At 43.7% G+C, this 18,467-nt stretch overlaps 1 protein-coding gene across 2 annotated transcripts in view; it reads left to right on the top strand.

Moving 5' to 3' along the window:
- Positions 1 to 18,467, top strand: part of LOC149352297 (cell division cycle and apoptosis regulator protein 1-like) — a 106,196-nt gene that overhangs the window by 52,673 nt on the left and 35,056 nt on the right. For both annotated transcript variants that reach the window (XM_089581470.1, XM_089581471.1), the window contains 3 exons: positions 2,981 to 3,258; positions 16,227 to 16,449; positions 18,317 to 18,394. In XM_089581470.1, the coding sequence (XP_089437596.1) occupies positions 2,981 to 3,258; positions 16,227 to 16,449; positions 18,317 to 18,394 (579 nt within the window). The remainder of the gene's footprint in view (positions 1 to 2,980; positions 3,259 to 16,226; positions 16,450 to 18,316; positions 18,395 to 18,467) is intronic.

Raw genomic sequence — 18,467 nt, forward strand, 5'->3', positions numbered from 1 at the left:
GTCCTACTCATCTTAAACCGGGTACAGAGTGCCAGAAATTACACAGGCTGGACTCATCATGATCTAGAAACAGCAGTCAGCTTATGAAGTCTCCAAATTTTTGTTGATGTGGTCTTTGTTTCAAATGTTGCAGATTGCCCCAGTTTGCTGGATACATGCTTCATGGTTCATATATGATCGTAAATAATTTATTTATTGCGTTATTTATACTGAGCAATTTCGGTTTCGGTGTCTGAGTGTGCTATGACATCACGTCCAGGGTCACGTTGGCCCCAAAAGTGACACACAGACTGCTGCATTGTCTGCTCTGATAAACGTGTATTCAAGCACCTTTCAGAATGCTGGAAACATTTGTCAGTACTGCGATATGCTGAGAAAAGTCAAATGAGTGAGGGACGGCACAGAGTTCTGAAACCAAGTGGCTCGCTTGGGCCGATCTCACATGGTTTCTGCGTATTATTTAGCTTTGCCACACTATGCCGATGCTTGGCAGACGTCTGTGTTGGTGGCCCATAGCAGACAGCAGTCATTCGGCTGATCCCCTGGTCACTTTACGACGACACGATGGATCATTGTCCATACCGACCAATACCTGTCTCTGCATGTCTTCACTTCGCTGCTCCCACGCACCCGTGCCTTGAAACTGCTGCGGGCCTTGTACGTGGCTGCTGATTTCGATATCTGCTGCTTCCTTTTTTGCTGCTGCAAGGTTTAGCCAACAATCCGTGTATTTGCTGAATTAATGCTTCAAGATAATTCTACAGGATTCAGCTTTTACCGTGCAAGTACCATATTTATTTGAATCTAGGCCAATTGTTTTTTTTAAAACATTAGATACGAAACTTCCAGGTTGGCTTAGATTCGAGAATTTTGTCGTGTTAATAATATATGATGACAACGCATAAAAAGAAAAAAAAGTAACATGCATGTGGCACCCCCACATAACACCAACAGAAGTAGCCTACGCCGATAAAAGCACACGAGTGTTGGGTGCCATTTTGACCTCGTTTACTTTATGTTTGGTGGCGTGGGCACGTGATAAGGAGGTCTGCGATGATGAGGACGAGTGAGCGGAAGCAGGTTCGTGGAAATAAATGCAGTTTGCGTGCTGCTGCTGCTGTCGTTCTCCGTTGTTTTTCGGCCGGCTTACATGAGGAAAGTTTTTATTTTAATTTGGCCTTCAAGTTTTGGGTGTCGGCTTAGAATCGTGGCTGGCCTAGATTTGAGTAAATACAGTATGCAGTTCCCCCAGCAATGCACCCATAACAGCAGCACCTCAGCACTACTTTCGGTTACATAGCTGCATGTGCACAGGCAGCAGCTGCGTGTTAGTTCGGCATGAAATGTAAGCTAGTTTCTACTCAGGATGAACACTTTTGCGCCGGTTATATGTTTAATTGTTTATGCAATGCAGTGCAGTAACTCTGCAATGATCGCCGATGAATTATTGCCAGATTGTTGACACCACGTGGGTCCGGCGTTTCTTGCTTGATGTAACTGCTTTTGTAGCGTGAGCTACATTGGCCACAGTTTCGCTGTTTCGCGTGCTCCCTCCATCAACTATACTGCGCATGCGTGAGGAGCGAGTGACGTCAGTGCGCACAGCTGGCGCGCCTCACCGCGCGCGCTCGCTGCTGCCACGTGACGTCAGTGTTCACGCTACGTATATCCTGGCATAGCAGAGCTAAGCCACTGCCAACTTTGTTCTGATGTGTCCAATACTTGACTTTAAATTCTTTGTCTAGAAGTATGTTCGGCACCCATTTGCAATGATTAAAGTGGCTTAATTTTTTACCACAAGCGACGCTGACTGCTGCTGTTGCGCATCTGCAGCTTTGGTCGGTGGACTGGGTCACACTGCCTAGCAGTGGCGCTTCCCGATAAATGTATCGGCGCACTAAAATGTAAGCAGTCGTCGATTTCAGGTCACTGTTATCAAAACTATATATTCATTTGTATTCACTATTTTATTTCGCTAAAAAATTATTATTCACTAAAATTTGTTAACTTGCTCTCCACAATTGCCGACACTGCACATGCGCACTGCGGGGACTCACTATGCCTACTCATACCACTGATGAGTGTCGAAGGGTGATGATATGAAATGTAGTAAAGGTACAGAGCAGCTAGTCAGGTCGTCACCTCATTGACGGGAAGGTTTCGCTTGGCAGCCGATGCTGGTGCCAGCTGGTACATCACAGACTGCTTACATTTGCCAATCAGCCCATCAACCACCGAGTCGTCGATGCAGTGCCTTGGCGATGTTGTGCGTCGCTGTTTATAGTACATCAGATTCCTATGATGTCACTAATATTCACTGATATTGTTCCCAAGGTTATGCTTTGCCAACTATCACGACAGCGATGGGTCTCAATCGTGAGAAAAGAGCATTTAGGGACTCTTTGGAGCTGAATGAAAATATATATTATGCATTTGTTGCAACCTGTACTTTGCTGTGGGTGGCCTTATATTTAGAGGAAGTCCATAGTAAGCTTTTTATATCCTAAAAATTGGTGTTTCAACCCTTTTATGGGGATATTGTAGCTAACCATGCTTTTATCTGCCATCTACAAACAGCCAAAACTGGATATACTCAAACAGCGCTGTGCATGAGTGTCTCATAGATAATAACAGTATATTTCAGTGTGTCTTTTCTTTGATTAACAAAGAGCAGTGCGCAAATAATTACTAAGGCTGCAACTGCCTCTCCTTTTGATGCTCACTAGACACTTTTTTTTTCTTGAAATCCTTCTGAGTCACTTGGTAGCTGCTTGATACTGAAACAATATTGATGGGAACTTAGTGTGCTTCCGCATTTCTTTTGTATTCCTGCTCTTCCAGCTAATTGGTGTGCACTGAAAATAGTGTTCCTCTATATGATTAGCATTTGATGTGGCTGAGCACTGTTGTGTTGCCCAAATTTCAAACTTGCTAGTTATGTATTGGCAGTTAAAAAAAATATGCATTGTTTTGCTAACAGGTGATGCTGCTTTCGAGCCCATCACTGGAAGAGCTGTATCAACAGACCTGTGCCTTGGCTGAGGATGAGTCCCGCTCAGGGACTGCTTTGCACCCAGCCCGTGTGCTGTCTTTCCTGGTGGGGCTCAAGGGCAAGAGCGAGACAGTGGCCATTGGGGGACCCTGGTCGCCATCTCTTGATGGACCAAATCCTGACTCGGACCCCCAGACCCTGATTCGGACCGCTGTACGCACCTGCCGGGCTCTGACTGGCATTGACCTGTCGGCCTGCACCCAGTGGTCAGTGCTTATCTCATTTCCTGCTTGCTCGACCTGCTTGTAAACTGCCCTCCTGTATAGCTGATAGCTTTACCACAATCTGCTTTGCTTTTACCTGTGATGCATATTACCTGTGACTCTCCTGCATATTACAAGCACAGTTGTCAGCATAATTTTAAAATCCTGAAATTTTGTTTGGACTTCCAGTTATGGAACAGCCCAGCCTAATGAGGTTAACACTTACCTTGTGGAGTTTGTATGTAACAGGAACTGAAATTTTAGAAGCTTCTGTACAGTTTCCCAACCTTTCAGACTTGGCTTGCACCCACCAGAGTGTTGCTAGAAACTGGGTCATCATCATTTTTATTTTTACTTGGGGCATGAGTTTAACGTGTTTTACTAGAAGGTTGATTAAGGCAAAGCGACCAATAGCCCTGTTGTGGACGCCCATACTGCACATAAGTTGGGAACAGAAGCTGTAATCAGATTCTGTGTCGTAGGCTTTAGGTGGATGTTGTGTGGGGCTCAAGAACTGCTAAAAATGTAGGGGGTGCTATGGGCTTGCACTGTTATACCTCCTTTTTATTTCTGAGTATTAATGTTTTCTGATATTACTAGCCTTGAAGTTGTCTACGAACACTTCAGAATTTTGCACCATTCTTCCTAGTTGATGACTGGTTGCATGAGCATGTTTACCCTCGCTGGTTAGTCATCTTTCTTCATGACAGCTTATCCGGATAGGCTGGCTGTGTGCAGCAGAGATCTGTCAGTGACCGTTGTCGTTATATCTCACAAATGGGTTATGGACCATGTTTAGCTGTGAATGTTGCTTTGTTTCATCAGACAATGGTTCTAAGTGAGCGGTTGGTGGTTGTATATCCATTATCGCATTAATGCATGTGTTTGCAGTTCTCTTTGGCAGTTGCACCTATACAAGAACCGTGGGTGGTATATGGGTTCATATTAGCACAAGACATGGAAGTTCTTCTGGTCTCCTGGCAAGTAATGTGTTATTCATCTCGTAGGTCAACTCTAGATTGATGAAAAATTCCGGTGAATAGGGACACGTTCGAAAGTTGTACATGATTGTCGTGCACTCTTGCTAATCTAAATTCTTTACAAATGCTAGACCGTAAGAGGTCGAAAGACATCAACAAATCTGAGTGGCAAAAATTGCTTTTCTTGTGCTACCATTGCAAGATTGGTGTTCTGCCAGCGTTGGCAGTTCTGGTCAGCTGGGGTTGGCATGGCCAGAAAACTTCATATAAAGCCTCGTTGATACGTTCCCAGTTCATGCGGTTTCCCTGGTTAATATGATCAATATCTCGGGCATTAAAATTGACCCATAGAGTTGCACTATTTTTTTCCCCAGTTAATAATCTTCCTGGGTAGCACAGTTCCCAGGCAACCATGTTTAAAATTTCCACAAATTCTGGTCTTATAATAGAAGATACAAATAGTATATAATATACCGTATTTACCCGAATGTAACGCGACCACGATTGTAATGCAAGGGTCGACATTGTGGGCACTAAATGGGAAAAAATAGCACATGATTGTAATGCAAAGGTCGACTCTGCGGACACGTAAAGGAAAAAAAAAAACGAAACAGGAATATAACTTGAGGAATAATACCGCAGTGTACGCAAAGGTGAGTAGAAGTTTACGAACTACGAAAAGTACCTCAGTAAATGGCTGTCACGCACCTGTTCTGTTTCAAGCGAGCCGCATGTAAGATAATACTGATACGAAGCTAAATACAGAGTCGAGTCGCACCGGCACAGCGTCGACCATGTGCTTTAGATGCATCGCCGTAAAAATTGATCTTCTCCCAGTCGCCAAACCGTGCGGCGGGTCATGCTTCCTGAACGTCGGGGGCCGTTCTCAGCTACATGAAACGACTCATCGTCTTCCTCAGAGCCATTGGAAAATTGTGTGAGTTTGTGTTGCGAACGTCGGGGGCCGTTCTCAGCTACATGAAACGACTCATCGTCTTCCTCAGAGCCATTGGAAAATTGTGTGAGTTTGGTGTTGCGGAAAAGTGCGTCAGATAGCGATACTGAGGGAAGTAACAAGAGCACCTTTTCGCATGCAGTAGCATTGCCAAGCTTTCCGTGCACCTGAAGTGAATTACTACTATTAGCGTGCGGTATCTGCGGTGCTGCAGATATTGAGGAAGTCTGCTGATCTTCCAGAGAATGAAATGGAGGCCTTTCAATGCCTTCAAGTCGTGCGTATTTTATCGCATTTCCTTTGGACGATGCGTGGAATCCACAGTCCATACGCAAGTTCGCCATTTCCGAAGGAGTTTCAGACTGCTCGGCTACTGCTCCGATATGTGTTGATGAGAATTTGTGGCTCACAGCTTCTATTGATTGACCAATGTGCCACTCTGACCCACTGCGGTGGCTCAGTGGTTACAGCGTTCGGCTGTTGGCCCGAAAGACGCGGGTTTGATCCTGGCCACGGCGGCTGAATTTCAATGGAGGCAAAATTCTAGAGGCCCGTGTACTGTGCGATATCAGTGCACATTAAAGAACCCCAGTTGGTTGAAATTTCCGGAGCCCTTCACTACGGTGTCCCTCATAGCCTTAGTCGCTTTGGGACGTTAAACCCCAATAAATCAAATCAATGTGTCACTCTTTTTTTTTTTGTTTCCCAAAGTTGGGGGCCAACCTGCATGACCCATCAACCAATGTGCAAGTAAATACGGCATAGTAATATTTGATTATAACGTAAGGGGTCGCTTTTCATTTCAATTTATGGTAAAAAAAAAAATTATAACCTGGGGTCACGCGACACGAGCACTAATGCCATGGCAGTCATGCACCATGGTAGTTTTTCGGCACCGCCCAGGTGCAGAGGAGCGAAGAACCAAGAAATCCCCTGGATACCAAGAAACCAAGAAAAAAAATGGTGCGTTAACATATGAATGTGCCATTCCTACGTGGACACAGCTAGGAGAGGAAAAACACAGTGGCTTCTTTTCGGTGCTTATGGACAAGTGGCGAAGCTTTTATCTGGGAACTACAGTGGTGCAATTAGGGGCAAGAACACTGGGATAGTGAGCTGTCCCAGCAGCTTCTCTGTACGGTATGGGTGTAAGGGGCCGAAGCATCTGAGAGCGCCAACGAAGAAATTTCGGCTACTTTCACCACTGACATCGACAGACCGGATGTACTGTGAAGTTGCTTCCGCGCTTAAAACAACGCAGATACGGGCTTATTATGCGAGCACTAAGAAAGGAGCTGTTCAGACTGGGTGCTATTTCTAATTGACATTTTTATGATGTGAAATGTCAATAATTGCCTTTGTATCTCATTGAACCGCACATTTTTCAAAATTATTTGGTTTGGATCATGTTTTTCGAATGTGTGTGCGTTTTTTTTTTAACATATCGCCAAGGTTTCACAGTATATGAGTGGTATTTTGTTTTAGCCATAGGGTTCACAGTACAGTTATAATAATGTGAGAATTGAAAACATTAAAGCACATTCAAGCCAACAAATTCTCACACTAGCAATTTGACACCATTTTTATTTTTATACAAGAAAGGAAAGATGTGTTATACAATAGCATCATGGTTCACTTTCTTCAGGTTACTCTCCTATAGTACATTTCGTACAAAGAAAATAATTACAGTAACATTAGCTGAGTGCAGTTTCAGCTTTTTCAACTCAAGATAAATTTGTCATTATTTGAGGCTTGAACCCTGGACCACCTCTACCAACTGAAGTAACCTGAATGATTAGAAGGTAGTAGGGCGAGATCGAATTGATCACTCGTTAGGACTGATGCTTGGGCGAGTTGGTATGCCATGTTTAAGAAGAACAGCGCGAAAAAGACAAGCGCCTGTCTCTGTGTATCTTCCTTTAGTCCTTCTCTTCTTTGCGCTGTTCTTCTTGAAGTGATCAACAACTTGAAGCAGGATTCAGCGTGCAAAATTTTCCTTTTATTGCAAACGTTCGAGCAAGCTCTTAACTGAAAGCTTTCTTTTTCTTTTTTTGTCATACAGCTGCATTCAGATGAACATCATTGTGGCTGTTTCCTCATTTTAAACTCACTCTACTTTGAGGGATTCCCCCTGAATCGTTGGGCTAACATCGTTTTCCAATTTGAGTTCATATGTCTGCCTCGACCTGCCAACTCCTAGCTGCCCTGGTTTATTTGTAGTTAGTATATGGCCATGCAGAGGTGGATGTTCTGATAAAATATTTAAGTAGTACCTGGGAAGTATTTTTGCTAAGTTCCAGTAGTGCATCTTTTAGTGTCTTGACACAAGGTCTGTATTTGATGCTGCTGGTCCCGTCCCATACTTGCATTTTTATACACGTGTTTACGAATCTCATGCTATGGGTGTAGCATGACCATAACCCACCTTCTCCAGCTTTTCTTGTGCAGGCTGTCCTGCTTCCCGTCTTGTCTACCTTTGGTGCCCACCCTCCCATCTTTTACTCCCTCCTCTCTTTTTACCTTCCACATGCTTTGTTCATCACATTTGTTTCAATCAAGATGAAATTGAGCTGATGCCTGTGAGAAGATGGCATGGGAATACATATGCTGACTTTCGAATCCCTCATCTGCCACGTTTATCGTGGTGTGGTTTGTGAGGCAAAATTGGGTAGTGTGCCACTCTGACCTGACCTTCACAGCTGTTTGTTTTGCCTAAGTGAAAAGAGAGAAGGAATAGGGCTACACTGAGCACTGCTGCTCCATGCAGGCTTGTGGAATTTCGCCTCTCCAAACTTACAAGTGTACTTCATTGCCAGTGTACCCTAAGTATTTTAGTCTAAAACACATACCCTTGGGTTGAGGTTTACTTCAAATCATGCCGTCTTGTAATGAGTGCTTGTGTTAGTTTTTTCTGACTGTTCAGTCATGATTATTCAGTACAAAATTGAAGCTTGTTGAGAGAATTGACTGTTCATAGCTGCTAAACAGCACAGAATCGGTATGGGACATGAGAAAGCACTCAGCAACATGAGTGCTCACGTTGCTGTGTGCTCTCTCTTGCCCATACTGGTTTAGTGCTATTTGCAGTCATTAGGTGCTGTTTTTCTCTAGTGCAAAAAAATAAATAAATAAAGTGCAGCATTATTATTAGTTATTAGAGCAAAATTTTGATCAGAGGTTCCCGAACTTGGTTCCTGGAAACCTGAAGGCTCCTCAGATAGCCAAGGCGGTGCTCCATTTCGGGGTCGATGCACATTTCCCTTGCTTCCATCTGTGGGATTCTTCCGTTCTTCCAGTTCCGTCAAAACTGTACACTTGTCACTTGCCGCTGTTAAAGATGGTTGTGCACCTAATCTCCATAAAAGGGGCTGCAGAGACCCATATAATTTTGGAGACGTTCTGCCATTTTGCGAAGTTCTTGACAGTTTCTATTCTTTGAGGGGTGGGTGGGGTGATCATTCCACCTTAGAATAATTAGAATGGTGCTTTCTATGGGGTTGTTGTACTTCTCTCCGCCATCCTGCTGCTGCATGGACTGCAGGAAGCTAATTTCCCTTTATTGTAGCTAGCGTGCACGAAATGTTTACAGTGATATTAAGAACTGTATAGTCCTTTCTTCTTTTTTCATTGCTTGGTACGCAAAGCACTTGCATTGCTTGATACGCAAGCAGTTGTTGATTGTTGCAGTCATGGTCTGTGGGCATGAAAATATTGGATGCCGTTGTGTCCTCCATGATGTGGCTAGCTCACACTAGTGGCCACCCCGCCCTGTGGTAATGTAGTAAAAGCGTAATTCGGTGTAAACTGCTGTGGGGTGTACCCATAATAAGAAAGGAAGCACACGCTGACTCAAGGGGTAATTATTGTGCTGGTAAATAATATTCCAGCTAGCAAGGGACACGAATTACCTCATAGAGACTATGAGTACTACCAAAGGATTGGAAGGTGTTTGATTCACTGCCTAGAGGTATGGGAGGGTTCGTCCAGCTTGAGACAGGTATGGTGTTGGGACAGTGACCGTGACATGCTCCTGAATTTACATGCGTTCAGCTCTAGGGGATAAAATGCTGTTGCTGCCTTAACTGGTGTGTGGCATTTATGGTGTGCCACTGGTGCCCCCCTTGTGACAGAAATTGTAAATGCGTGCCAGCTAAGGTACATTATTGTATACTGGTTGCGTTGGGAAGTCAGACATCAAGAGGTGCAAGAGTGGCATGTTTCTACATTGACGAGCACTTGCAAAGTGAAGTTGTTTTTAAGCTGCACTCATGGTAGGGCACTCACTGCTCCAGACGTTGAATCACGGCTCCTTTTTGTGCAGTTTGGTCTTTGCTAAGTTGCCCTGCCGTATTGAACATTTAATCCAAGAGTTGCTTTATTGCACTTTGTTTGTTTGTTTATTATTATTATTATTATTTATTATTATTATTATTGCACTTGCTTTAATGTAGGAGCACCATGGATCTCATAGTACATGAAATAGTTCATTTGAATATTCCTAAAATCAAAGTAGCCACATCTAGCCAAGCTCTTCACTGAATTTGGTTGTAATCCTAATTTATATTCCACATCGCTTGCATTGACTAGTGCTTTGAGTCAATTTTTAATGTACTGTGTTCTAAGTACTGAATTCACTTTTTGAACTGCTGGCACATCGAATTACAGTTAAACCTCGTAGTAATGAAGTTGAAGGGAAGCCAGAATTCATTTCTATATGCGTTATCCTGCTGCAAGTGTGGATAACTAACCTAAAATAATAATCGAAAGGCAGAATATTTAGAGGAATCAAGGTTTTGGTCTGGCTGTGTTGCGTATGGTTCAGTATACCAAACGCTTTCCCATGCAGTGGTGAGTAATGCGAACTCATGAGCTGTTGGGGAGCTGCAAGGGGGCAAACGTTACCTGTCACAGTGGACAGTAGCATGCAGTCTCTTGCATCCCATTTTGTTGTCATGCGACCTTATTACCAGAGTCGCCCTGTCAGACTGCTTTCACAAAGAGGGATATTTAAGCAGCAAGAAGAAAGCACCTTTTGGCGGAGTCCAACGAGTAATTAGAGATAGGCAGAATCTGGTTTTCATGCATCTGTTCTCTACTTTGTCACCCGAAATGGTGCTTGTCTTGCTGTGTTCAAGCTGTTGTGGATGAGGTGAAGGCATTGAAGAAAAATGACCTCTGAGGAATAAATTAATGATCGTGTGAGAGCAAAAAGTGTCATCAGCCATAACACTGCACGCTCTTGCTATTCTGTGACTTACCTCGAGCACCAACTATGTACGGTGAAACCTGGTTAAGGCGTACCTCGCACGATTGCAGAAAAAGTACTACATGCAAAGTGGCAGCATGCCTTAATTGAAAACAGCTTAAGCCTGTCCACTCACCTGATAAAAGATACCTGTGGAATTCCATGAAGGAAGGCGGATGTGGAAGCTTTTATTCACATAGGACTAAAGAAGTCCGTTCTTTATTTCTGCTGCCGAGGCAGCCTCGCAGCTAATAGTGCAGCCCCGGCGGTGTTTAAAGGGTCAGTCTACTGAATTTTATCGACCATATTTTCTTTGCGGCAACCGATAGCTCTTTACTCAAATTACCGTTTAGCCAGCTGTGGTGCCAAGGAGTGCGGTAGAACATTTTAAAATAGAATTTATTAATGTGGGAACACATCTGTATGAGATGGTAGTCTCATCTGGCAACCAGCTGTATTTCCGCCGCGCGGCGACAAACATGGCGGTGCCCGTCGAAGCCGGACCCTCGCTTCGGACTGAATTCTCGTTGTTGCTGCCTTTTTCAGTGCGTTCACTGGCCATAAATGGGGCGCCTGTCTTTCGCTTCGTCTCATCTCGCCTATAAGAAAACACATAAGAGATAAATTTGCTTTATTTTAATAATTAGAGTGACGATTCTGCCGCTCCTAGGCTTAAGTGGAGAGTCGGTTTGTTTACAGCAATGGTTCCCGTCCTGACGACCAGATGGCGCCACTATAGGCTGAGTTTATCTTTGCATCTCTGCTAGCATAGGCTGAACTAAAAGTGGGAATGTGCCTGCGTTTTGCGTACGTGTAACTATAAATATTCATGTGATTTACAGAAAAAGGCGAGCGGTACGCCTTCTACAGTTTACTAGAACAAAACGTGTGTTTCTCTGACATTGGGGCACACAAATGGTATGTAGTATATTCACTTATGCTTCTACAAAAAAAGACTACCACTTTCTTGAACAAAATGAACGTTTGGGGTCGCCACCATGCTTTTTTACGCGACTTTTAACGCCGAAATAAAATATAAATTCCTGCCTAAACCGGGCGCAGACCCCTCGTTATTGATGTTATAGGGTGCCAACTACCAGAATATGCCATTATTTATACACTCATCTCGGTGAGTAGACTGACCCTTTAAACTAGGTCCCGTCTGCTCTATTAAGCCCCATATTTTGGCAAACAGGTGAAGGATGTCTGGCACGCACGCAGTTTTGCTAACAGTTAGGGCCCGGGTTGTCTTCAGCTTTTCTGTCGGGCTCACTTGCATTGGACGTTTCGCCAGTGATAGAGGCAAAGTCACTATCGGACCACGCTGGAAAAATGTCAAGTGTACTGTCCGTCAATAAACACCCGCTGTAAATCTTCCGTGAAGAGCCCTTCACAGGATCGTCACCAGTGGGGAGCTTCACCCCACTGCAAGACATGCTGGTTAGGGATGTCACTTGTGCAGCACACAGTCCATAACAGTGGCCATAACGTGACAGCACAGTGAGATGGGGCTGAATCGCAGCCGTGCAGTCACACCTGTCCTGCACTGTCCTGTGGGTCATGTGACAACTACTACAAGCGATAACTATGGCAGTGGGCACAGCCACACCACGGCTTGGACTGGGAGTGCTTGAGCACCGGTGCATGAGGTTGCGGGGGTGCGCGGGTGCCCCCCAGCTATGGCAGAAGAGAGTCTTTCTCTAGGCGTGTCGGCAGGTGCACTGTTGTCAGTATCGACTTGCTGCTATAATCTGTGCATTCAAAGCACTGGTGGAGCTTCCTTGCGATGCGCAGTGAGGTTCATGGCTGCTCTATGAGAGACCTCTTCAGCCTCGTATGAGATGATAAGGCACACTCTTACCGAGATGTTTGAAGTAAGCCACTACATTGAGAGGTGCAGTGCATGAGATGTAATGGAAGCTGAGTTGGGGATTTCATGTGACTATGTCCTAAGCAGAACTGCCACTTAAGCGAGTATGCCTTAATGATGTTGTATATGGGTAACATTGTGAGATTTATGAAAAAAATGCAGTCTAAAATGTCTAGTCCAGAACTTGAGATGAATGGGTGGGATGGGCGTCAGATAATTTTTTGTCATAATTGGTCGAAGTAAATAAGGATGAAATAGCAAGCAAGGATGCAGGGTTCAGATAACCTGAATTTCGGTACACTTCCCACTTTCTCTAGTCATGGGGAAATTGTATTGTAAACATTTTGCTCCATTCGTCTCAGTGACTGTTATGCCTAATTGTCGTTATTTTTGGGTTTGTGAACTATATTTATATATAAACTTCACAACAGAAAACCCTATTGTAGTTAACACTGTTTTACTGAATATGTGAGAATGCTGTTCAAATTGCCTGTCAGACCAGACTACACGGCCGCATCCATTACACAGTCATTTGTGAAACTGGTGCGCAGGGGTGATGGTTCACTTTGACGGGGACCAATGCATCATGTGTACTATGTGTCACGTGATGTTTGTAGTGTTCTATGGTATGTTGCTACAGTGGGGAGCTTAATGTTTTATGGGTGTGTAAGGCGGGGGAGTTCTTGAACTTGGCGCGAGACGAGTGCTGATTGGTGTTACACGTTGTTCGAAAGCTGATGTGGCATATGCAGCTCGCAGAACAATTAGATAATTCTGTATTGCAAGAAAAATGGCTTCTCGATCTGCTATGTCATTGATGTGCTACCTGTAGTTCTGTGATCTAGTGTGGTCCTGAGAGCCGATGCTGTCAGGACCACATTGAGCGAAGTTCCTGGGGTACAGTACAGCTATTGCTGTTGCTTCACATTGAGTGAAGGCAAGCGACCAGGAAGTTTTCATGACTTTTTTTTTTCCTCATGTTTCTCTTAATTATGTTTACAAATGCAAATGCGTCGCACATAAAGTAACCTGGCACACATCTTGTCAAGCCTTGCCTATTTTGCAGTGGGCCTTTTTTTTTCAGTGCTGCTGTTTTTGTATCAACATTAGTATGTGTCCTCACCTAGTTCTGTAGTGTAGTGTGTAAGTTCAGAAATAAACAAGCGTTGTCTGAGGGGGACAGTGAATCATGCTATTTGTTTTGGCATCATGAACAGTCTTGAACACAAGATCAGTGCATTTGTGTTTTTCATCATCTATGCTTGGAGGTGTTTGTGCTGCCAAATCAAATAGCGTTCAGTTTGTCAAGGAGTGTTCCTTCACCACTTCCCCATATTCATTTCTAGTTTCGGAGACTTCCTTTGGAATTTATGGTGTTATCCGTTGTTGGTGCAGCGTGTCGTTACTGAAAACTCCATTTGCCTGCTGGCGAATAAATGTGGCAGACTGGGAAGTGGATGCGGATGCTTTCATTCGGAGGGTATTGAAGAGGTGGGAGGTGGTACAGCCACTACTCTCGCTTCAGACCTAGGGAAAAAGGCAAAAAGTGTAGCAGTTTTTAGTGGCAAGTTTGTACTCTTGAGCTTTCATGCAAGGTCTTATAGTGACCTATGAAGCTTAGTGTACAACGTAGAGCAATAAATAAAATCCACTCTAGTATCAAGATTCAAACAAAAGATAAAAAAAAGATAAAGAAAGAAATGCATGCCTTATTAAGTTTTTCATTTAAGTGGTCAGTAGGACCAAGGAACCAAACTATAATCCCATGACTCAGCCACAAAATTTGTGGTGAAAGTAATTTATTGTATTTTATCTGTGGCCGCTGGCAAAAGGAAGGGGACTCCTTGTCCTGCTTTGCACTGCAGGGCTGCTAACACATGCCTCTTAGACATGCCAAGGCCGCGTTGTGCTGTTTGTAGAGGTACATCATACCAGCTTTCTGCAGCAAAGTAACTCCCAACTTAGTTTGCCTTTCAAGGCTAAAAGTGCTACAAAATGGCTGTCTAAGATGGTTATTCACAAAACACCCCTTTGACACTGGATAAATCAAAAGCATCCTTTCCGATTACAAAGAAAGTGGAGGTAAGCTCTACATGAAGTGCTTGAATGACTGCAGATTGAACTCAAAGCAGATTGAGCATAATCCATGGTAATTTTAGACCGCACTCTGCTTTGTTCTTACTCAGCACACTTGGGTTTTTTGAACTGAGATTTAGATTCCTGAGCGTGATTGGATGCTGCTGTCAATGCTGTTGAGCTTAGTGAGCAAGTAGGCGTCAAACTAAAGTAAGAAAATAATCTGAAAAATTAAGATTCAAAAGTTCATTTAACAAATAATGTCTCACATTAACATTTAACTTAATAGAGATAAGTTTGTAGCCTTGGCATTGTGCGTGTTTTTCAGTTGCAAATGAGCAGGCCACTCATGCTCATTTCAGACCGTAGTTTCATCAGCAGAAATGTTAGTCACACAGCTTACTGCTTTGGATGCATCTAGCAATGCCTGGTTGGGTGGGAGGTCTGTGTATTGGTGTCTAGCTTCGATCACACTTCAGGAATTAAATACAGGTTGAGTTTGGTGAAAATCCAAATTGCTCATATGACAAGGACATTTAAGTAAGTTCATGTTTTCCTAAATTGTATGTTTTATGTATTTTTATAGGATTGCAGTAACCAATTATTTATAAGACAGCCTGTAATCTGCACGTGTACAAGGCAGATGTCTTGGCTTTTTTTCTCTTGCTCGTATATAGGGCACCATTGTAGCGTGCATGAGATGCATAATTATGTAACTTAGGCACACTTGCTTTCAAGAAACCTCGGGGGAGTGGTTCTTCATGTGTTATAAGTAGTGATAAGTATGTTTCGAAGATCAACAAAACGTTAGTGAAAGAAGAGACATCTAGGGGAAAAGCATGTCTGCCTTAGCAGATGTGCAAAAACACTTAGCAAAAAGGGGCACCTTGTGTGGCTGCTACCAGGCCAGAATGCAACCTTGTTTCCCTTGTGTACAATGCCTTTTAACTGCACCCTTCCTCCACTGCACAGCATGCTGTTGCCCCCAAACTTAACCTCCTGCAAGCAAAGTGTCGTAATGACATCATGCTTCAGAAAGCCTGTTTCATAGCAGTTTTTCTGGTTTCCTTTCACCAAAAAATGGCATAGGTATATAAGGGTAGGCATTCTTTTCAAGTAGAAAAAAAAAAAAGTGTTTTCTGATACTATCTACTTTAAATTTGTAATCATAGTTTTGGCTTTGTATTTTATCTGCTCTTGTCTGGCATTTTGGTTGTTTAATGACAGTTTTTGCAGAATTGGGAAGATTTAAAAAAAAATAGTGGTAGTGGAATAATATAGCCTGACACAGTGCAGTACATTTCCTGGTGCAATGTATGTCGGATAGTAAGCTAGAAATGACACCATTCAGCAGTGGACAGGTGGCTGGTGCTTTTTTTTTATATATATATCTCTGATTAAATGAAACTATTTCCTCTGCAGTGGAAAACACTAGCGTACGTTTTGTGACCTTTTTTTTTTCCCATGTGCGGCAGGGCCAATGCTTTTTGTAGCATTTTTGTTTTTCCCCGATTCGGGCCTGTAAAGACTTCATATGCAGTAAGCCAGTGGCATCATTTGTTGCTTACAGTAAGTGGCACTCTGGTAGGGTGTGGTGTCAGGGATGGTTAGCCCCCGAATGCTCGCTACGCTCGCTGCCCTCTGGTCCCACAGTGCAGCCACCGCCACCCGAAGGCCTGGGCCTTTGCCCTGGCCCCGCAGCTGCGTGGGGGTGGTAGTGGGGCAGTGCGACGACATCCAGCAGGTCGGGCTTGGTGGGAAGGTGCACCCTCGGCTGGCAGTGGGGAGGGTGGGGGGGTGGGTTGGGGCGGGTAGGGTTGACGGCGGCCCCTGTTTGGCCCGCAGGTATCGCTTCGCCGAGATCTGCTACCGTAGGGAGAACCCCTCCCCCAACGGCGCCAAGGTTCCAACGGCCACCCTGGAAAAAGTGGTGCTGTTCTTCCCCGACGTGTGGCGCTGCATGCCCACCCGACAGGAGTGGGCCGACCTGGAGCTGCGCCTGCGCAACGCAGACGACACAGCGGCTGACGACTCGGCAACGGCAGGCGACACAGCGGCTCCTTCCAAGGCACTCGGCCCTCTTCCTTGCTTCTACCACGCCTCTCTTCCCCGATCGCTCACTCTCTTGTTGGCACAGCATAGCCATTGGGGTGCCCCAGGCTGTTCTTTTTTTTTATATTTTGTAACTGCATTAGTCGTCTGTTGGGCCTCCACTGCTCGAGCCATGAATCGCCCAGGACGTGCCACTGCTGCTCCAGCCACATCGAAAGGAACGACCGACTTCATTTGCTTGGGAAAACAGCTTGCACTTTTTGTCGTTTGCCCTCTCTCTTTCTCTCTCATCGTGTTTTAGTACAGGTTCTCGCTTGGAGATACTGTTCAACATATTTATGCCAGTTCTTATATGGCGGCGTCACCTGTTTTTCTTTTCTTTTCTTGTTTTTTTTTTAGACGTCAAAAAAGGTGGCATTGGAAGCCATCCCTTGTTTTCAGATGCCAACGTTCATCGCAAGATCTACATTGGAAAAAAGGGGCATCATGGGGGAGGGGGAAGCGGGGGAGAGGAAATCACATAACGAGGGGTTGTAATTGTACCCAATGACTAAGTGTTCTCTCTAGATAGTCAATTGTTATTTGAACTTATAGGCGCCGAACTGCGCAATGGTTGAGCATACCTTTAAAGTGTAACAAGCACACAATGAGGCCTCTGTTAGTGTTGAGTCAAATATGAAAACTTTTTGTGAGACAAAGTTCAAAAATATGTGTAACAATTTTGGCAAAGTCCTGAAAATATATATGGGGGGATTAGTTGCACACCAAACAATGACGTTTAAAATTCTGGACTTAATTTTCATCTTTTGGTGCGTCATATTGCTTGTCTGATTAATTTAAAATGCACGTGTGCTTTAACTACTTTTCAGCTTTGTTTATTATCAGTATTATACTGTCTATAAGCATAAGCAGTATGCCTGTGATAAAGTTATAGAAACTGGTAATGAAATTTTTTAGTAAGTGTAGTCTTTTAATCATGTATTGCAGAACACATTGTGTTTTCAGCTAATGTAGTTCCTTGTGCTGTCATTAGTGCATTTGAGCTAACTGATGTTCAGCCTACATGCATATTAGGGAGGGTGAAATACCTGCAGACGCTTGCAAACTTCTCAGGTCTAGGGTGCAGGAGGTAACGAATGCCTATTCTTCGCCTTTATATCATTGAAAGCTGTTGTTAGCAAGTGCTGGTTTCAGTAAAGAGTCCCCAGCGAACAGGCCAATTGACTCAGTTAGGAAATTCAGGATGTCTTCAGTATTTTACTCGTGTACAAGATTTTATATAGTAATTTTTTATGGTGTCTTACTGGTTTTGCAGAGGTAAAATTTTACCTGTGAACCTGAGATATAGAGAGCTGGTAATCAACTTATTTCTAACCAGGCATTCCTTTCTAGTATCGAACGTCTGAGACAAATATTTTATTCATAATTTGGTGATATATCCTAACAGCATGGTAAACTGTAAGGCAAAACATTTCAAACATTTAACTTTTTGCTTAAAAATTCTTTACATAGCTGCAGAACTGTGACCTGTGGCCTTGTTATCACTCATTTTAGTCAACTGTCTTGACGGGAGTTGCATGTTGTCGTGTTTTCTGAGCTTATTAGCTTTCTTAAAATGTGGCAGAGCCTCAAGCTTTTTTCTTTTTAGTGTCATAATGTTAAGAAGTAAGCTTGATCAAGAGCGTTTTGCAAATGCCTACAAGCAGCGAAGTAGGATCAGATGTTGAACCACCTGCTAGTACGTTGATATAAGTGGCTGACGGGTTTCAAGTAGTCTGCCTGTGTGTTTACACAGCTTGACAGAGTGTGCTTTTTATTTATAGTGGCTAATTGATACTTGCCTTTTGCTCCATTTCAAATGCTGCTGTCTGAACAAAATACAGGAAGAAGAGAGTGTTGCAGAGGAGACCGGCATAAAGGAACCGACTCATTTTGCTGATTTGGACCCTAAAGCCATGAAGGTAAGTCACAGTAGTAAGCTGTGTTGGCTTTGCTTTTAAATCTCTACTCTAAACAGTTCATGCACTTTGTGTT

The sequence above is a fragment of the Amblyomma mixtum genome, chromosome 3 (assembly GCF_055824585.1).
Source record: "Amblyomma mixtum isolate Tamu chromosome 3, ASM5582458v1, whole genome shotgun sequence".
NCBI classification, from domain to species: domain Eukaryota; kingdom Metazoa; phylum Arthropoda; class Arachnida; order Ixodida; family Ixodidae; genus Amblyomma; species Amblyomma mixtum.